The sequence below is a fragment of the Gadus macrocephalus genome, chromosome 9, assembly GCF_031168955.1.
Source record: "Gadus macrocephalus chromosome 9, ASM3116895v1".
In the NCBI taxonomy this organism is placed as follows: Eukaryota; Metazoa; Chordata; class Actinopteri; order Gadiformes; family Gadidae; genus Gadus; species Gadus macrocephalus.
Window position 1 is genome coordinate 10,497,494 of NC_082390.1, and position 21,684 is coordinate 10,519,177.

Below are 21,684 nucleotides of genomic sequence, written 5' to 3' on the forward strand. Positions count from 1 at the left end.
TTGCTTTACAAATTCTTTATTAACTCAAACTGGTTATTTTAACAACAAAGAAGGAAGTATCTCTTTCTACGAAATACCGAAAATAATAATAACCAAATTTTTTAGAAAACGACAAGAACCAGGAATCGTTCCTGAAAACTGGAGACTGGTGATAAGGACCACAGGCTGAGACCACCTGGACCCAGCCATTCCGAACCGAGTAGTCCAGGAGGAAGCAGCAGCAGGAGGAGCTGTGATGTTTCATTCATCACAGCTGTCACTGTCGCTGGACTCCAGGACGTAGCCACACTCCTCCCCTGTGTCCTCAACGAAGCAGACGCCTGCAGGACACACGCACCCATAAATCATCACACACCCATCACCACACCCATCACACATACTGGTCAGGGGTCTCATTTATAACCGTTGCGTACGCACAAAACGGGGCTGAAAGTTGCGTACGTGACTTTTCACGCCAAGGTTGTGATCTATAAAAAACCAACTTGACGGGAAAATGTGCGCAGCCCTAAGCAAACTCTGACCCATGCGTACGCATGGTTTGGAGGAAAAGGAGAATTGGCGACACAGACGGTGTGGTGGTGAACTGAAGTCAGACCGAAGAATTGCAGAGTGAGAAGAACGATTATGTTTTATCATCGCCCTTCATCAATTTAATTTCAACCCGTATCATGCGTTAAATCCTAATCAGAATAATTTAAATCCACTGCGTTATTTCTCAGTTATAACTCCAGAAATATCTCCTTAGAATAGAAATAAAAAGAAATTCTCTATATTTAATCCCGTCACTCCATACTGTGTCCACTGACGGCGCGACTGCATGGAATAAAGCATCTGTCCAACATGTGTCAATAACATAATATTTTTATGTGACACTGTAAACACATGATCAAATGTCAATTAAATCCCAAGTGTGAAAAACCAAGCCACACTCATCAATCGTTGTCCGTTACTCTTGATGCTTTTCATGACAAATCAGGCATTAAAAAGGGGTTATGTTCAAGAACATTTTACGTGGGTAATTACAAACTGATTATCCAAGGCGTTCTCGTCAGTCTTATTACCGTAACCCTATAAATACAGAGGTGAGCGCCGTGGTAATGCTGCACCATATGGCACTTCTGGCGGACCATGCAGGATTCGGAGGGAGAGGGTATTTAGGGACCATAACGATTTATTGGTAGGCTACATAAAAATATGTAACTATGTCAGACCACTTCTTTTTTAATTCTGGGACTGTGCGCTCCGTGCTACTGACAGAGTTCACTGCTGCAGCAACATGTTGCCACTCACTCTGCTTTTTGTTGTTGGCGATTCCAATCCCGTGACCGCCGAACAAAACTACCTTTCGGGCCTCTATCTCACCCACAAGTGTCTCCACTTCAACCTCCGTGAAATTTCGCTTTTTTGATTTTCTCAGTACTTCTGCCATTGTTTCCAACAAGACATAATACCGGCATCTGAGTCTGTTTTATATGCAGATCGCATTCATGAGGTCATTTGCATTGACCATTTATGGTTAAAAAGGGGCGTGTAGAGGGCGGAACGTGAAGCTGATTCAGCTGCGCACAATTATAGTCAGTATGTGATTTATAAAGCAAAGATTGCGTACAGGTGTGCGTACGCAGTGTTTTATAAATCCGAATATTTTTTGGCGCACGCAAAACTTGGCTTCTGGGCGTACGCACATTTTTAGTAACGATCCCACGCACAGTTTTATAAATGAGACCCCAGGCCTATATCTCCAGTCATTTATATAACCTGCATCTCCAGGCATATATATTACCTGCATCTCCAGGCATATATATTACCTGCATCTCCAGGCATATTACCTGCATCTCCAGGCATATTACCTGCATCTCCAGGTATAAAACCTGTATCTCCAGGTATACAGGCCTGTATCTCCAGGTATATAACCTGTATCTCCAGGTATATAACCTGTATCTCCAGGTATACAACCTGTATCTCCAGGTATACAGGCCTGCATCTCCAGTTATATAGTCCTGCATCTCCAGTTATATAGTCCTGCATCTCCAGTTATATAACCTGTATCTCCAGGTATACAGGCCTGTATCTCCAGGTATACAGGCCTGTATCTCCAGGTATACAGGCCTGTATCTTCAGGTATATAACCTGTATCTCCAGGTATACAGGCCTTTGAGGGAGGGATCTCCATACCGCGGTGTGTTGCATCCTCCTTTTCCTCCTCCTCCTTCTCTTCCTCCCAGTGTTCCAGGTCATAACTCACCAAAGGGTTCTGGGGGGAGATGACATTCAGCTCATCACTAGGCAAAAGTATGTGTTGTCATGGTGTTGGTGTTGCCTTGAGTAGTCATGAGATATGATGGTGTCGTGGTGGTTTGGTGGTTTATGTTGTCGTGGGAACCTTGCGAGTCAGCAGCTGGTTCCAGCGGGTGGCCGGTTCCTTGAGCAGCAGCAGAACCGGCTGGCGGCCCCTGAGGGTCCAGCTGCAGGCGTCCGGAGCCACAGTCCCGGAGAGGGCCAGGTCGGCCCGGAACCACCGGCCCCCCACGCTGCCGCTGCACGCACGCACACACACACACACACACACACACACACACACAGACACACAGTCATCACCATGATATCTAGTCGGTGAGATGCTCAGGGGTCAGGGGTCAGCTGACCTGTAGACGACCCGGTCTGGGTAGAAGTCACATGTCTGCTGCTCCGGGTCGGTCAGCTTCAGGGTCACCACCACCCGGTCGGCCGTCTCGTACCACCTGACCTGGGGGTGGAGCCTAACCCAACCAATCCCATCAGGCCCTGGTACAACCTGACCTGGGGGTGGAGCCTAAGGCAACCAATCCCATCAGGCCCTGGTACCACCTGACCAGGGGGTGGAGCCTAATAACTAAGCACATCAGGGTTACTGTGCGTTCACACCAAAGGCTATAAAGCGTTTTGAGCGATAAAAGCCCATTCACTTTCTATTAGACATGAGCGATAAAGCGATAGGAGCGATAAAACGCTTGAGCGATAGCTTTAAAGATGTAAAGCTGTAAATGAGAGTTGAAAACAGCTCAACTCTATGCAAATGAGCTAGTAGTGTTTCGGCTGTAAATGACCGCCAGCCAATCGGAATGTAGATGTCTCTCGCCGGTGTGGGTCCCAGTAAACATACGCGAGAACTTTAGTTCCTAGTTCCTACCACACATTTGTTCCTTCATCATGGTGCGTGAGATTTTGAGTTGCGTGTCCCAAGCTCAAATGTCCCGGTTTCCACCAACCACTATCCCCTTTTGTCCGCGATTGCATAGCCAACATGGTCTTCTTATAGCCTGATCATTAACTAAAAAACATATAAGAATAAAGCATCCAGCATATGATTTCAACATTGTATGAGGGCATACGCAATCCGCATTACGCAACAGGGATGGTCGCACAGTGGAATGCTGATAGAAACCAGCGGACGAGCGGTGGGTGGAGATGTGAGCGCACTTCAGAAGCAGAGATATCGACAAAAATCTATTGCTAATTTGTCAGTTTGCCGTGTGTCTGCCTGGCACAAATGCTCCCGTTGAGCGGATCTTTTCCATAATAAACAATACTACACACACACACACACGATCAACTAAGCTATAATCTAGCATATAAGCAATTGCTCCATTAATTAGTTATTCAGTGTTGTCATGTATTTATGCTTATTATTAATTTTCTATTGATCAAACTTATGAATATCTTGTGTTTTTGTGGCTCAGCATCCGCACTTGCCTCAACTACGAGCGGGCAGGCAGGCAAAAAGCGCGGCTCCTTTAAATGGAAAAGAAAAATATATGATATGAACTGTAAATATTTTGGACAGCGTTGCGTTTTGAGCTATTCAGCAATTTTGCATCTTTTACAGCTTTTGGTGTGAACGTAGTTAGGGTTAGAAGCCAGTGTTTGTTTCCTCCATTATTGATCATCTAGTGAAGAGGACCATTAACACCTTCAGGTTGTGTTAAAGAGGATCATTAACCCCTTCAGGGTTTGTTAAAGAGGATCATGAACCCCTTCAGGGCGTGTTAGTAGAGGATCATTAACCCCTTCAGGGTGTGTTAGAAGAGGATCATTAACCCCTTCAGGGTGTGTTAGTGAAGAGGATCATTAAGCCCATCAGGTTGTGTTGAAGAGGATCATTAACCCCTTCAGGATGTTTAGCCCCGGTCAGGTGACTCTAGTGTTCTACCTGCTCATTGGCTCAGGGCTTCCTGGTACATCAGCTCTGATTTGTCCACCACCTCCACTCATCTGATCCTCTGGGCGGTCATCCAAAGTTTCCTGGAGGGGCTGGTCTTCAGAGCATTCTGGACCAGGGGTCTCCTGCTCGCTGGTCTGGGAGGGGTAGAGTCTGGACTCTGCTGCCTCCAGTGTCTCCTCCGGAGGCCCTGGCGGTCTAGACCCCCCTCCGGGTCCCGGGACAGGACTTAGTTAGATCAGGACTAAACCATGTAGACCTCAGCCTTTAGACCCAGTTTATCTGCTCTTCTCATTCTCACCCAAACATCTGATCCGTGTCTGCCTGGGGTGGGGCCCCGCCCCCCTGGGGTGCGGCCCCGCCCCCCTGACACAGGTCCTTGAGCAGCGCTAGATGCTCAGGGTTGCTGGTTCCCTTCCCAGTGTCCAGAATCAAGCGGCGCACATCGTGGTCGTTAATGCAGGTCTTTACCCCTGGGATCCAGCGCACTTTGACCTCAAAGAGAAACATAACAAGAGCCAAAGTTTAACCACTAAGGCAGCTAGAGACTAAGTTTAACAACTAACCAGAGACTAGGTTTAACCACTAACAAGAGACTAAGTTTAACCACTAACAAGAGACTAAGTTTAACCACTAATCAGAAACAAGGTCAATCACTAACCAGAGAGACTAGGTTTAACCACTAAAGGTATGGCCACACTGAACGCGTTATTCGTGTTAGAGGTGTAGAAAATCGTCATTTTTGCATAGGGAACCATTGGTTTAGGCGCATAGATGCGTTACATGCGCTAAAGCAGCACGTTAGCCGCGTTTTAAGCACCTAAATAACGCGCCCACCGAAAAAATGTAACTTTTTACGCTCCTACGCGTGACGCTCAGCCGCGATAGCCAATCAGCGTTGAGCTTAACCCGATGTCACTGGCAGAGCGGGGCCGAGGACGCACAGAAGCAGAAAGAACATGGACGACCAAGTCATCGTTTCAGTGTGAGCTGAAACTATGAGGAGGTGGTGAAACTCACCCAGCTGTGAGTGCCTACGAAGGATGTCATGCACTAGAGTTTAGATTCTCTGCCCGAGCCCAAGCCGACCCGCGAGCCGGGTAGGGACTATCCTCGGGCCGGGTCGGGTTTGGCCTCTGATCGAGCGTTTGTGTTTTTTTTCTTTTTTTTAAATCGTTGCTTTATTGGCCTAATCTGAGGAGAAATCTATGCCATAAACAGAAATATTATAGGCCTTTATTACACGGGTCTTCTCAATGCCGTGGAACGCTCCGTTCACTTGCATTGGTAGTAGTCCGGTAACTTGTCAACCCCAGCGTCTTCGGTTGCTAAGCGACGTCAACGTCTTTGGCAGACTATTTCTCTGCTGAACACTACGAATGCTGGTAACGAATAAGTTGTAAAAAGACACACCATGTGAAGTTATATTTTTCGTGTGAATTAATTTTTTCGTGTAATAAGCGGGATAATATATAGAACGTCGCCTGTCATTATTGAAAATAAGCCCCATCATTGCGAAGCAAGACATGTTCTGTTCGCCCTGTCGGCTTATTTTCCCGATAACGACCGGCGTTCTATACATTATCCCTTACATATATATTCAGCAGAATAGGCCTAAGTAACAAATGTGTACAAAGTAACACATGTTTGGGTTTCCTACTCCCCTCGAACTCCCACAACAAATACAGCACAGCGATGGTGGTGATCGCCATGTTTGTGGGGCAAAAGAAAAGTAGCAGGGGAAAATACGTTTTGGGCGGCATAGGCGTGTTGAACCATTTTTGTGACACACAATGATCAAGCGTCAGGTTAGGCACGTTACACGCGTAAGGCGTTCAGTTTGGCCGTACCTTAAGACCTACCAGAGACTGATTCTTATCGTATAACTAATGCTCAAGTAAGCGTGCATCAAATAACAAGTTTCTCTTCAAGGTTGGAATGATCATCCGAGGATTATTGTTCAGTTGAGTATTGATCAGATGGGTATTGATCAGATGAGTATTAATGTGATAAGTATTGATTAGATGTGATCAGAGTATTGATCAGATGAGTATTGATCAGATGAGTATTAATGTGATAAGTATTGATTAGATGTGATCAGAGTATTGATCAGATGAGTATTGATCAGATGAGTATTAATGTGATAAGTATTGATTAGATGTGATCAGAGTATTGATCAGATGAGTATTGGGAGGTTACCATAGGGTCAAGGAACACTGTGTTCCCCAGACTGAAGACCACTCTGGCCTGGTGCTGATGACCTCTGACCTGCTGACTGATGACCCTGGTCACCTGCTCACCAGCCACACACACACACACACACACACACACACACACACACACACACACACACACACACACACACACACACACACACACACACACACACACACACACACACACACACACACACACACACACACACACACACACACACACACAGATTATTTGAGCATATTAGATCCTGCTGTCCATCACTTATCCACACCTTACCTTAATGTCCCATTAACCCTCCAATACACACATAGGCACACATGCAGATCAACCAACACGCACTCACTAACACAGACCAACAAACACGTAACACAAACATTACAGACAGACAGACAGACAGACAGACAGACAGACAGACAGACAGACAGACAGACCTCTGGGTTCCAGCTGGGCTCTGAGTCGGTGGGCCGGACCCCACAGACCACCATCTCCACCGCCTGCTCTGGCAGCAGCTGGAGGTGGGCAGGAAGCTGGCGCAGCTGGTGGAACCTCACTTCCTGTTCCCGCCCCTCGTCCACCAGGCACACAGGGACCCCCAAGAACGGACCGCCTCTCTGCTGGGGCTCACACAGGACCCGCACCCTGACACACCCACACACACATTAAAACACACTGACACACACACACACATATAATATAGAGCTGGTCCAACACCGCTTCTAACTGGTCCAGACCTGTGGTAGCACTGGTCCTCCTTCAGGCCGTACAGCCCTCCCACCACCAGCTCCTTGGCGTCTGCGCTCTCCTCGCTGTAGTACGTCGCCATGGCAACCGACAGCTTCTCAAAGCCGTCGTCTGATTGGCTGAGGATGCGACCGCAGAACACAGAGGCCGTCTTGACGCAGAGCGGAAGAACCTTCGGACACAAAGTAATACGGGACTAATGAGTATCAAGGTGCATAGCAGACCACTTCACTGGGGAGCTCTGAGGATGGGTATGAGGTAGGGCTGGGCGATATGGCCCAAAAGTCATATCTTGATATCTTCAAGCAGAATATCGATATAAGATAAATATCGATATTTGTCGAGGGGGGGGGGCGGCGCGCTCCGCGCGCAGATTTGATATTACTATTTCTACCATTCGGAATTGAATACAGTTTGATGGTTGAATAAACCGTGGACTAGACACTGCCTCCGCCTCGTATTTGAGAACATTACAATATATAACATCACGGCCAAAAGCTTTGTGCGCCTCCGAAATATTACGAACCGTAACGACTGCGTGGGGGGGCGTTGCATGTCATGTCCCATGACATGCTATTTTATGTATTCTTTAATATAGGTATTAGTGGGCAACTAACACAGTATTCAAAGACGTTCCCGAAATTCTGCTGTGGTGCAGTTACAGCCACTCCGAGCCAGTCGCACATCGAGCTTCCCCCAAATGCACTGTTTTGGTGTCTGTAGCTATAATGCAAATGAGGAGGAGCGAGTCGGGTCAAGGAGGAGGGTGGGGGTGTGGCCCTGAGCAGCTTGCAGCCACGGTACCATGCGCTCTGTTTACAGTGGATGTATCGCAATGGCGAGGCGCACATAGCCTTTAGCCGTGTTCTGTAAATATTCTAGAACACACGGGAGGCATGTCGCAGTTCATGTACTTCAGCGAGTCAAAGCCAAAGAGACTGTGTGTGTGAGCCAGAGCCAGAGCGGGAGAGACATAAGCAGAGTTACGAAATAGCAGGCGGCAGGCGCGGTTCGAAACTGGTGTTATTTGGAACAAATGTACTTTAATTTCAACGCAAATTAAATTACATCGATATTGACGATATGGTCTCGTTTCATATCGCGTTTGAAAAAATATATTTTAAATATCGATATATCGCCCAGCCCTAGTATGAGGTTGGGTGAGTCCTCTGAGGTGGGGTGCTCTGAGGTGGGGGGTGTCTGAGATGGGGTGAGTCCTCTGAGGTGGGATGAGGAGTCTGAGGTGGGGGCTGTCTGACGACAACAAAACATCACAGAATTGTGTTGATTTCATATCAGAAACACATTATGAAGGACAAATGACTAACTAGCGGGACAGGAAGTGAGGAAAAAATCACAAAACTAATATAATTTAGTTTTCTATTTATTTTTTAATTTTTTATATTAAATGTTTAATAGAAAGTGCAAAACAGCTGGATACATATCTGTACATTATTTTATATTTGAACATTTTCTTTTTGGCCATTTTGTTAATTATCTTAAGGCGCCATTTCTAAGTTCTCAGTTACAAAGTGTTTTTTGGGCGAGACATGCTGAATAAATACATCATGCTTTCAAACTCAAAAATAATTGTTTGAATAATCGTGATTTCAATATTGACCCAAGTATTCGTGATTATGATCTCTCCATAATCGAGCAGCCCTAGGAGGAAGTAGTACAGACCGTCAGGACGCCCGAGGCTGGTAGGAGGGACCGGTCCTGCTGGGGGTCAAACTGGTGTCTGTCTGGACACGAGGAACCGCGGCTGGACACACACAGGAAGGACGGGTTCAGTCACTTCCTTTCTCTCTGTATTTGACCAGTGTTATAGTTTGTGGTAATTGACCGGTGGTGGTACTAGTGATAGTTAGTGGTAGTTTACCAGTGGTAGCAGTAGTCAGTTAGTGGTAGTTGTACAGCGGTGGTAGTAGTGATAGTAAGTGATAGCTGACCAGTGGTAATAGTAGTAGTTAGTGGTAGTTGTGTGTGATCAGGGGACCAGACCTGCAGAGCCCGAAGCTCTTGAGTGCGATGCAGAGGGGCCTGCCTGCCCTGCTCTGCTCGTGGGCCAGCAGGACCCCCTGGGCGAAGGACAGCAGCTCGGGGGGCAGCAGGGCCGGGGTCCGCTCCAGGTAGCGCAGGACCCCTGGCACGTGGCGGGCGTTCCTCTCCGAGATGATGAGCAGGGACTGGGGGGCCGGGGTCTCCTGATGCTGCTCCCAGCACCACCAAACAAACACACAGGGGTCGTTACCAAGGGGCGTGGTTTGGTGCCCAGAGGGGTGTGTTTTAATGAAGGGGCGTGGTTTGGAGCCCAGAGGGGTGTGTTTTAATGAAGGGGCGTGGTTTGGTGCCCAGAGGGGTGTGTTTTAATGAAGGGGCATGGTTTGGTGCCCAGAGGGGTGTGTTTTAATGAAGGGGCGTGGTTTGGAGCCCAGAGGGGTGTGTTTTAATGAAGGGGCGTGGTTTGATGCCTAGAGGGGTGTGTTTTAATAAAGGGGTGTGGTATACGGGATGTGTTTATTACAGAGGGGATGGGGTTTTGTACAGGAGGGGTGTGGTTTGTATAGGGGATGGGGTTTTGTACAGGAGGGGTGTGGTTTGTATAGGGGATGGGGTTTGGTACAGAGGGGGTGTGGTTTATATAGGGGATGGGGTTTGGTACAGAGGGGGTGTGGTTTATATAGGGGATGGGGTTTGGTACAGAGGGGGTGTGGTTTGTATAGGGGATGGGGTCTGGTAAAGAGGGGCTGGGGTTTGTCGTATTTTAAAGGGGGTGTGGTTTTGTACAAAGGGGTGGAGTTTGGTACAGAGGGGGTGTTGTTTGGTACAGATGGGTGGAGTTTGTATAATTTAGATAGAGGGTTGTGTAGTTATGTGGATCTAGGGGTGTGCTTATCGAAATTGGGGTGTGGTCAGCGGTCACCTGCTCCAGCAGGTTCCTGAAGTTGGCCGCCATGCTGAAGAGCCGGCGGCCAAACAGGCGGCGTGAGGTGGGGAAGCCGTAGTGGACCACGCAGGTGGCGTCCCGGACCCCCAGGGCCCGCACACACACATCCGTAGTGACTGAGGGCAAAGGTCACACAGTACCAGACGTCACACAAAGTCAAGCCTGACCTCAGATTCAGACCGGTTGTAAAGGACTAGATCTTAAAGGGCCCCGCTCTGAGGAGCCCCACAGGCCCTTTGAACACCGGCACACCTAGATGTATGATGGATAGATCAGCACCCCGTGCTTCAGTCCACTGGTTATGCTGGTAGACCGATCCCTCCAGCATACATCACATTTACATTACATTTTACATTTGCGAAGTTTAGCAGTTGCTTTTATTCAGAGTGACTTACAGTAAGAAAGAGAAACAACAATATATCACTGTCGGAACAGTAAGGATGTTCATAGAACCAAGTGCCAATTATTAACAATTGCTAGGTTAACCCATTCCCCGCATTCAACACAGATAGCTTAGCCTGGCTAACGCCAGACCTCAACTCAATCTACATTGAGATGAGGTCTGGGAACCACACATTAATTTTCTCGTATTTGAGGTGGGGTTTACAATTGCCTGGAGCCGTTTATTGGGCGCTACGAATGTCTACCATATGAGTTTGTACGTAGCTCATAGCCAATCGTATCAATAATACCAGATGACTATGTAGAGCGACAGAAATTAGATGAGGAAGAAGACGATGGGTGTATCGCATAGACGTCGTCATCGTCTTGCCGTCCCTCCCCGTTCTGTGATTGGTTCCCTATCTCAGTCGAAAATCGGATCCATGCTGCCTTGTGCGCGTAATGAAATTGCGCGCAAGGCAGCATGGGCAGAGCCGGCCCTAGGCATAGGCAATAGGCAGTATAGGCAAATGCTTGGGGCGCCGTCATCCGCGGGGGGCGCCGAAAACGGGGGGAGAAAAAAAATAAATATATATATATATATATATATATATATATATAATAATACTACATTTTTTTTTTCAGTGCCATTACTACTATTATTTCAGCCCACAGCAACATAAAGTCATAGCAAAGGCTATTAAATAATGGAGAAGCCTTTTTTCTGGGTGCCTGCCTGGCTCGTTGCTCTGTACCTGCCCTCTGTGAGGGGGGCAGGGTCAAGAGTGTGCAGTTAAAGTGTATTAATGTTAATATTTCACACCTTAGCTTTCACATATCATTCATAGGCTATATATACATTCATTTCACTGCACTTTACTGTTTTTTGCACTGTGGTTAGACTGAATTGCATTGCAATGACAATAAAGTTGAATGAATCTCATCACATTTTCATTAGTCTATATTAGTCTCATGTATAGCACACCAAGCATCTGTTTTTTTATTAAAATGTAACATGCAGTCGTCACATGCACTTTTAAAATATTTCAGTACCACCCCCAGTGACACAGCATCAGGTGCTGCTGTCCCGTCTACCTCTGCACAGCCCTAATTTTTTATTTTTTTTACACTTCAGTTGAGTGCTTGTTTAATCTCTGGTTAGAACCAAATTAGATAAACCATACTACATTTAATTGTATTTACAATAATTTGAATCTGAACTCTATTATTTTGCTTATGAATGCCTTTAGTAAACATCATGCATTTCTTTGCAGTATTTTGTGCATACTTATTGTATGAGTGATTCATTGCTTGTTACTTGGTTTGTAATACGTTTCGTGTGTTTAATTTTCTATCTAAAATCAAAGAGTCTCAAAGACAAAGCATTGTAGCTTCTCTGAGTTTATGAACATTGGTAGTCGAATTTACTGTGCGATCCAACGGGGTTGGGGGCGCCAGCAAAAATCTTGCCTAGGGCGCCAAATTGGTCAGGGCCGGCCCTGAGCATGGGTATACCCAGGCTACAGATAGCTAGGATAAGGCCCGTGTTTACAGTGAACTCCAGGGTCAATATATGATGCCTATAAAGTGAAGTAGAGCCAAGGTCAAGGTTTTAGTAGAGGTAGCTTTAGGCATCGTCTGCTGATCAAATAAATCCAATAACAAAATCCCAACATTAACGTGATGAGACACAAAAAGGTGGAAGTCTCCAGAACTCGCTGCTCACTTTTGACCTTTGATCCCTCTACTTAAAGGTCAGGGCACATAGAACTGAACGACACCGAGCCAAACCATCGCACCTATTCCACACTGCCATCCGATGGTGATCAGTGTGGGGTACGTTCCTTAAAAAAAAGTGATTAGATTAAAGGGATACTTCACCCATTCAGAACCGGCGTTCTTTCATTATAAAATCGCTATTATATATATTATTCCTGATCTAATTTTCTCCCGAGATTATGTCAAGTGACGCTTTTGACGTCATCTCGGGAGAACTTTTTTTGCCTGCTAGAAGGGCCGAGGACTCCAAACCACTGGTTCCGCAAATTGGTGAGCCCACCAATAAGGAATGAGGGGGGGCGGGAGCTTACGTACGAGATGTAAACACAATGTATGCCATGTTTCTTCACCACCTAGCTAGAACACAAATTTGCAACGTGAAACAGCCGAAGTGGATTTTGAACATCTATTGTTGGATTCGGACATTCAGGGCTATTAGTACGAGCCAGAATACAGCCGGGCAGAATTGACACAAATAGAGGAGGCGGCTGCTGCGGCTGCAGCTGAACAAGCCTTGCCTGTTGCCGAGGACGAGGAGCACGCCAGATTGCTCTGTTTGCCTAACGCAGAGTCCCTGTGCTGCAGCGAATTTCAGCGATGCCAGTTTCTTCTTGAATAAATTGCTGAATCTGGCGAGGACGAGGCCATGTGTGTAACCTCTCATCCAGGCTTTACGCATCATCTGAACAGTTGGGTATTGGATATTTCCGGACCCAGAAAGTGAACTGGAAACGCCAGCCAAAGCCCGCCGGGAGAAACAGACATCTGAGCATAGAGTAAGTGTTTGTTTTTTTAATAACACATTGGCTACAATAGTTTTGAGGCCCGGTGAACGTAATACTGTAGTTATCCGAATGTAGCCGATCGTATTGGCCGAGCATAGGCTACGATACGTTAGCTTGAAGTCTGTGTAATGCTGGATAGGCTACTCATGGCATTATTTATCTTGCTTTGCTAATGTTGTTCTCTTTCTTTCTTAGACAGTATCGGCTTCCTGTGTTGTCCAGGCCATCAGAGCTAATTACCCAGCCCAAGATGGGCAGTACCGTGGCTACCAGGAGACAGTCGATGCTCAAGATGAGCTTTGACTATTTTGACTCGCACCCTACACGTTTTATTTTTGTAAATCTTTTCATGAATAAGACTTCAAATTCATGTTGGTTGTTGTGATTTGTTTACTAACCCAAGTGCTGTTATACTAAAGTAGGCCTACTGTATAAGATAAACTTATTTCAACTGGGGAGAAAAGGTTGAGTACAAATACTCAGCGACCGCAATGCACTGTGGTAGTTGGAGGATTTCTTACTTTTGAGCCAGAGACACTTTCTGCCGTTTGCGTAAACAACACCCGCCCAACTTTACCTCTGATTGGCTTACCATGAAATTTTACTCCACCTCAGCCAATCGTTATCATTTATACAACTTTCTCTTGCCTACTAACGAAAAGAAAAACAGTAAAGAGAGAGAATTTTAGTTTGTCTGATGAAAAAAACATTTTAATTATAGTAATGTGCCGCATTTTTTGGAAGTAACAGTAACGGCGTTATAATGATGGTAAGAGTAACAAATCGATTACGGTACTCGTTACTGAAAAAAATAACGCCGTTGGTAACGCCGCTATTCCCATCACTGATACAGACGGTTATGATCAAGGCATGAACGTTTTTCCTGTGAACCCTCTCCAAGATATTATTAAATGTCAGGGATGCAAACAGATGTATGACAAAAAAAGAGAGCTACCCGAAGTCGGAAAAAATATGATGGCATAATATCCTATTAACATGAGAAGGCCTATGCTATATACTATATGCCTAGAAAGATAAAAAATATATTAGTTACTCAGTTAAAGTGACTTTTTAAACTAAGTTAATTTATTTTCACACACACACAAACACACACCTCTGCATTGGATATGCGATCACAGGTACAGGTACTGGCAGTGTAGGCCTGGCACTGTCCCTGATTTTATCTGCTGCTTTGGGGGTTTCTGGAAGAGGGTTTCGGAGAAGCTGTGCACACTTCCCTTTCTTCTGATGAATGTCTGCCTTACAGTGTGCATACAGGGCATTTACACCCCTGCTGGCATAATTCATTTCTTTAATGCAGAGTGTGCATTTAGCACATCAAGGAAAGTTATGCTTCACTGAATTCACCTCAGTCGTGGCTTCTAATTTTAGCCATGACCACTTCCAACAGCACTTGCACCCTGCGTCCAGCTGCTGCACAATAAGTGCATCCTTCTCCTCAAACTCTCTCATTCTGAAAATGAATGCAGAAGATCAGCATAGCTGGTCCAGCATAGCTCCTCCAAATATGTGGCATGACAACAATAATGATATAGGAGCAAAGTCAGAACGATAGAATGAAGTACTAATTTGCATAAAGTTAAATCATCTTCAACTTTTCTTGGCATAGGCTACTCAAGCCGTCTGACACGTATTGTATGTAAGGGATAACGTATAGAACGCCAGTCATTATCAGGAAAATAAGCCCCTTCAGGGCGAAGCAAGGTTCGGTTCGCTCTGTCTGGGCTTATTTTCAGAAATAAAAGACAGCAATATCCCCTGTCAGTGAACGCCATATCACATCATGAGTTGGCTGTTCTCAATTCACAACACGCATCCATCCAATCTACATCGGGCATCCTGACCAAAACTCATGCATTCCCCACCACAATTATTACAGGTTTCAAGCAAAGCAAGAATGACCAAAAGTCACTTTGTGTCAACAAGAGACTGACTCCACAGATTCCACTATCGTCATCTCCAATATACCCAACACTGTACGAACGCAATCCGTGGATAAGTTATGTTACTTGGTGGCTATGGCTAAAATCAATTGCAAGAGTTAAAAGAGCCGACCACTTGACTGCAAAAAAAACAAAATACCCCGCCACAGCACCAGCTAATCTTAAGCAAAAAGATTGCGTCTTACCTTTATTTATGTGGCAGTGGTCTCATCCCGTGGTGTAGTCTACCACATCCACTTAGTTAAACAAGTTATCTGAAAACTAGTAGGTACTTGTCCCCAGTGTCCCCAGTGAATCGACGCCTACGGGAGACCCTTTCGGAGACACTCTCCGTAGTTCGACGTGCGCTAATGTTTAGATTCTCTGCCCGTGCCCGAGCCCGACCCAACCTGCGGGCCGGGTCGGGCCGATATTTCCCACCACTATCCTCAGGCCGGGTCGGGCCGGGCCTTTGATCGAGCGTTCTTATTTTTATCATTGGTTTATTGGCCTAATCTGAGGAGAAATCTATGCCATAAACAGAAATATTAAAGGCCTTTATTACACGGGTCTTCTCAATGCCGTGGAACGCTCCGTTCACTTGGGTAGTAGTCCGGTGACTTGTCAACCCCAGCGTCTTCCGTTGCTAAGCGACGTCACCGTCTTTGCAGGCAAATTATTTCTCTGCTGATCAACAATACGAATGCTGGTAACGAATAAATTGTAAAAAGACACACCATGTGAAGTTATATTTTTAGTTTTGGCAAGTAGCCGTGTAATAAGTGGGACAATGTATAGAACGTCACCGGTCATTATCGTAAATAAGCCCCTTCAGGGCGAAGCAAGACACCTTCGCTGCGCGTCGGTGTACTGTTCGCCCTGTCTGGGCTTATTTTCCCGATAATGACCGGCGTTCTATACATATTTATATACTAGTGCTGTCAGTTAAACGCGTTATTAACGGCATTAACGCAAACCAATTTTAACGGCATAAATTTTTTTTATCGCGCGATTAACACAATTATTTTATTTAAAAAAATAATAATAATCTTTTCTATTTATTTTTTTGGCTCAAAACAAAGAAGCAGTAGCCTGACTGCTATGTTCAAGGCAGTATGTTTGTATGTTCATCGTTTAATTGCACCATAGGCTTTTTTTTGGTATCGTCCTGTTTTGATCAGTATATGCCAATGTTGTTATCAATAAAAGTACATTTGACAAGGCAAGCCGATGCACTTCTCCATGTTGATAAGAGCATTAAAATGATGATTGATGATTTAAATTGTGAGACGCATATTTATTTTTGTAAGGAAAATGTGTTTTGAACGTTTGCAAAAATAAATAATGAATACTCTGATAACTCTGACTGTTTTGATGGAGAATAAGCATTACATGTTTGGTTGGTAATATTGCCGTTCATCATCAGGCCTATTCCTGCTGCAGATGCGTTGCATTCTAAAAATAGATTTGATTAAACGAGTACTCGATTGATCCTCGAGGAATTCCTTCGATCACTCGGGTTTGGAATTTACTACTCGTGCCCATCCCTAATATATACATATATATTTAGCAGAGTATGCCTAGCAACAAATGTGTACAAAGTTACATATGTGTTAAAAAAAATGTCGGGTTAAAATAGGGCTCGGGCTCATAATTACATTTGATGTGTCGGGTCGGGCCAGGCTCGGACAGAACGTGCACAGGCTCGGGCCGGGTCGGGCTTGATTTTCTGGGCCCGATCTAAGCTCTAACGTGCGCATGCGCATCCAATATTTAACCTTCCATCAGCGCGATGGCAAGGGCTGTGATTGGTCACCTAACAAAATAATTTCCGGAATCACTTTTCTTTACTTCGAAGGCTCGAGGGGTCTCAGTCAGTCAGATTACGGATTATTGACACCTGCATGCGCCGATCGACGCCCCCCCCCCACAAAACTCTTCGGATCTGCACGAACCACACACGTCCCCAAAATGTATGATAAAACAGCGACTCGCGCCAAAAAGCGCGCCGTTTGCATGTCTGAAATGTAAACACTAGGTGGAGAGTCTATCCTTTGTTTATGTTTTTGGGGAGTTTGGACCAGAGTGATGTAGTTTGGACTGTTGGAATCAGTCTCAGCGTTCAGATGTCTCATATAATGTCTACCTAACGTTGATAACATGACTTCAGGAAAAATACTTAACGCAAGTTGTCTTCTTTGCTTGTTTGGGGTTGGGATGGTTTCGTGTGAGGCTGAGGTTGTAATTACCCAGAATGACCTGTGTCCCAGGGCCAACGTCCTTCCTCCACTGCTCGATGCTGGCCTCAAACAGGTCCGTGGAGGCCTGGTGGGCCTTCAGGCACAAGGCCGAGGTGGTTTTCACCACCTGGCACGCACACACAAAAACACACACACACACACCTCATAAACCCTCTTCTGCTGGTGTTATCCACCAGCCGTTCCATTGTTCTGAGGCCTCACCCTGAACACCTGCTCCACCTCCTCCACAGTGTTGGTGATGATCAGGGTCTTCTGGCCATGCTCTGGGCTGAGGTCCAGCCCCTCCAGCAGCACTGAAGCCCGGTTGGTCTCCAGAGCCAGGAGGGTCCTCTGGAGACAGAACAGGGAGGACTGGTTACTATTAGAAGCCCCTCCCACACTAGCATGGCCCCTCCCACTCTACAAGGTCAATTCTCCCAATACAAGTGGCTCCCCCCACTCAGACGTGGCTCCTCCCCCTGACCTGGTGGACTCCGGCGTACAGCGCCGCCTCCTCCGGCAGGGTGATGACCACGCAGGGAGCCGACATGTGATTGGTCAGCAGGCCCTCCATGTGATCGCTCCAGCGCCGGGACACGGCGAGGACCTGACCCCCCCCTGATGATACTTTCTGGAAGTGCTGCAGGATGGAGGACATCTAGCACACACACACACACACACACACACACACACACACACACACACACACACACACACACACACACACACACACACACACACACACACACACACACACACACACACACACACACACACACACTAGAGCAAGAGGACCTCACTCCTATCTGCTCCTTAACGCCCTGTCTCCGAACTGTCTAACCCCTTCCTGACAGGTGGACCTCATACCTGTTCTAACCAGTCTTAAGGAGGACCTCCTACCTGTTCTAAACCTGTCTTCAGTAGGACCTCTAACCTGTTCTAACCAGTCATCAGGAGGCCCTCCTACCTGTTCTGGGGCGAGGGTGTACAGGAGGTCAGCCTGGTCCAGGATGAGGTGAGAGAGACGCAGGAACAGGAAGCAGTGACAGGAAATGAGGCGCAGCAGGCTGAAGGGCGTGGTCACCAGCAGGAGGCCTGGAGGCGGAGCCAGTGAGACAGACAGCTGCTCTTCAATAACTCTGGGTCCGGGTCAGTGTGTATGAAGTGTGTTAACACGGGTACTGTCCTTAATGACCTGTCTCTGTACTGTCTAACCTCTACCTGCTCCTTAAGGACCTGTCTCTGTACTGTCAAACCCCTATCTGCTCCTTAAGGACCTGTCTCTGTACCGTCAAACCCCTACCTAGTCCTTAATGGCCGGTCCCTGGACTGTATAACCCCTACCTGCTCCATAATGACCTGTCTCTGTACTGTCTAACCCTACCTGCTCTTTGATGACCTGTCTCTGTATTGTCTCTGTACTGAATGAACTGTACTTGAACTTTCAATGGCCTGAGACAGTGAATCTCTGCAATCATTTATATACGACAGACCCCCAAGGCTGGTCTACAGGGGCTGGATCCCCAAGGCTGGTCTACAGGGGCTGGATCCCCAAGGCTGGTGTACAGGCTGTGTCCCCCAAGGGACCCCTAAGGCTGCTCTACAGGCTGGGACCCTGAAGGCTGCTCTACAGGCTGGGACCCTGAAGGCTGCTCTACAGGCTGGGACCCTCAAGGCTGCTCTACAGGCTGGGACCCTCAAGGCTGCTCTACAGGCTGGGACCCTCAAGGCTGCTCTACAGGCTGGGACCCTGAAGGCTGCTCTACAGGCTGGGACCCTCAAGGCTGCTCTACAGGCTGGGACCCTCAAGGCTGCTCTACAGGCTGGGACCCTCAAGGCTGCTCTACAGGCTGGGACCCTCAAGGCTGCTCTACAGGCTGGGACCCTCAAGGCTGCTCTACAGGCTGGGATCCTCAAGGCTGCTCTACAGGCTGGGACCCTCAAGGCTGCTCTACAGGCTGGGATCCTCAAGGCTGCTCTACAGGCTGGGACCCTCAAGGCTGCTCTACAGGCTGGGATCCTCAAGGCTGCTCTACAGGCTGGGACCCTCAAGGCTGCTCTACAGGCTGGGACCCGCAGGACTTAAGGGGCTGGGTCCGGCTGGTCTAGAGGGGCGTGGGTGCGGGGTGACCTTACAGTTCTTTGGGATCTTGACAGTCTTGGCCTCGTCCTTGGCCACGCCCAGCAACACTGTGATTGGATGGAAGGTGTGACTGGCTTGGAGTTCATCCAATATCTCCGCCACAGTCTGGGCTTTCTCCCAGCCAGGACACAGAATCACTGCTATTGGCTACAAACACACACACACACACACACACACACACACACACACACACACACACACACACACACACACACACACACACACACACACACACACACACACACACACACACACACACACACACACACACACACAGGTTTGTGTATCGATGTGTCCATGGGTGTGTATATGTGTGTATTCATGTGAATGTGAGTGTGTGTGCTCACCCCAGAGTGTGTGCTGGGGGAGGGGGGCGACAGCAGCAGGTTGGTGAGGAGGGGGGGAAGGTAGCTGAGGGGATGGTCCGCTCGGGGGGAAATGATGAGTGCGTCACAGCCCCTCGCCACAGCTGGCCAGCTGTAGCACTCACACACTGCTGGGCCGGGGTGCTGCAGCCTCACCAGCACCTACACACACACACATCATAGAGTACACACACACATCATACAGTACACACACACCCACATAATACAGTACACACACACACACACAGATTATACAGTACACAAACACATCATACAGTACACACACAGAGGAGGGTGTGTGTGTGTGTGTGTTACCCTGTTGAGCAGGTGTGTGATGGGGGCGTCGGCCAGGCTGGAGCAGGGTTCAATGGGCAGAGCAGAGTGCAGTAACACCCCCTCCCTGCAGGGGTCACTGAGGGCCTGCTGAGAGAAGAGGAGAGTCACACACACACACACACACACACACACACACACACACACACACACACACACACACACACACACACACACACACACACACACACACACACACACACACACACACACACACACACACACACACACACACACACCTTCTTGGGGTCCAGTTGAGGTTGTTGAGGTTGTGCGTCGAGCCACTGGAGCAATCTGAAGACAACACAACGGTTTAGAACTCCATCCCAGCTCAGGTCCTGGTTCCCTGTGGGAACCCTCTGGTTCCCTGTGGGAACCCTCTGGTTCCACCCTTCCCCTTCACCTGGTACAAGCCCGGTCCTCCACCCCGCAAGGTATGCTGGGAGTCTGGGCCGGTCCAAACATCGTTTCCCTAGCAACACAGACACACACGTTTCCATTTTATAGCGGTGACAATAGTTAACCAATCTCGAGCCTGCATCCTGGTCTGGTCCAATAGATAGTTGTGTTTCTCTTCTGGGTTTTCCACATGTGCAGGTGTATGACCGTACATTACATAAAGTGTAAGAGGGGTTATACATGAGGTGAAGTGTTTCAGAGCTGTTATACAGGATGTTTTTACCTGGCGAGTAGCGACGGATCCTCATCCTCATGGCTCCTACACAGAGAGGGGATTATATATTTATAAAGGTTCTTGGGTCAGGTGATATATATATATATATATATATATACATGTGTATACAGGTTCTGGGGGTCAATGTGTGTTTTCTGGTACCTTTTTTGTCTCCCCCAGATGGCTGTGGTTGGAGAACTCTGAAGCTCCTCCCCTTTGACATCCTGAAGCCAATCAGCAGCCAGCTCCCCATTAAGAATCTCCTGCCAAACAGGAAGCATGCCCCAATCAGACCTCATACCAATCAGCCCTAACAGCAATCAGCACCAATCAGCCTCACACCAATCAGCACCAATCAGCCTCACACTAATCAGCCTTACACCAGTCAGCACCAATCAACCTAGCATCAATCAGTCATAGTATTTTCTGATCATGTTGGGTCGGTTTCCTAGTGAAGCACGAGGTATAATGTTCGTGGTTTTGCACACAAAGTAATTGATGAATGGTTAAATTATGAATCACCTTTACATCCATGAGATGACCATATTCTCCACCCAGATTTGAGTTCAGTTGGTCGCCGGCTGGAATAGGGCTGGGATTGGGGCTGGGGTTAGGTTGTTCACCGGCTGGATGAGGGCAGGGGTTAGATGATTTGACTATTGGATTAGGTGGCTGTATTGTTGGATTAAGAGGGGGGTTCGGCTGGTCCTCATCCGGACAGGCAGTGGACCTGAAGCCTGCGTCTGAGTTCAGGAATTTCAGCATCCTGCAGAGGAGAGGGAGGAGTTACATTACGCTAAGGGGTTGTCCATCTAGACTACAGCACTCTATTGGTCAGGGCGTTGTGATGTCACCTGTACAGGCTGAGGCTATTGGTCAGATCAGAAAGAAGAGAAGCATCTGTATCTCCTTCAGTGCGAGCCCTACAACAAGATA

General features: G+C 47.3%; 1 protein-coding gene across 2 annotated transcripts in view; it reads right to left on the reverse strand.

Moving 5' to 3' along the window:
- The window catches only part of tdrd12 (tudor domain containing 12), a 33,598-nt gene continuing 11,914 nt past the window's right edge, over positions 1–21,684 (reverse strand). Inside the window, exons 11-35 of one of the 2 annotated variants that reach the window (XM_060060691.1) lie at positions 21,603–21,671; positions 21,271–21,514; positions 20,911–21,011; positions 20,758–20,793; positions 20,479–20,547; positions 20,315–20,369; positions 20,058–20,165; positions 19,725–19,904; positions 19,371–19,524; positions 18,202–18,329; positions 17,719–17,892; positions 17,457–17,585; positions 17,244–17,361; positions 10,083–10,222; positions 9,161–9,369; positions 8,840–8,921; positions 7,147–7,328; positions 6,847–7,054; positions 6,398–6,490; positions 4,500–4,693; positions 4,190–4,396; positions 2,646–2,759; positions 2,384–2,537; positions 2,176–2,254; positions 1–320 (exon numbers count right to left, since the gene is read on the reverse strand). In XM_060060691.1, coding sequence (XP_059916674.1) covers positions 241–320; positions 2,176–2,254; positions 2,384–2,537; positions 2,646–2,759; positions 4,190–4,396; positions 4,500–4,693; positions 6,398–6,490; positions 6,847–7,054; positions 7,147–7,328; positions 8,840–8,921; positions 9,161–9,369; positions 10,083–10,222; positions 17,244–17,361; positions 17,457–17,585; positions 17,719–17,892; positions 18,202–18,329; positions 19,371–19,524; positions 19,725–19,904; positions 20,058–20,165; positions 20,315–20,369; positions 20,479–20,547; positions 20,758–20,793; positions 20,911–21,011; positions 21,271–21,514; positions 21,603–21,671 — 3,307 coding nt within the window. In that variant the 3' untranslated portion in view covers positions 1–240. The remainder of the gene's footprint in view (positions 321–2,175; positions 2,255–2,383; positions 2,538–2,645; positions 2,760–4,189; positions 4,397–4,499; positions 4,694–6,397; positions 6,491–6,846; positions 7,055–7,146; positions 7,329–8,839; positions 8,922–9,160; positions 9,370–10,082; positions 10,223–17,243; positions 17,362–17,456; positions 17,586–17,718; positions 17,893–18,201; positions 18,330–19,370; positions 19,525–19,724; positions 19,905–20,057; positions 20,166–20,314; positions 20,370–20,478; positions 20,548–20,757; positions 20,794–20,910; positions 21,012–21,270; positions 21,515–21,602; positions 21,672–21,684) is intronic. The other variant, XM_060060692.1, reaches the window with a different exon arrangement.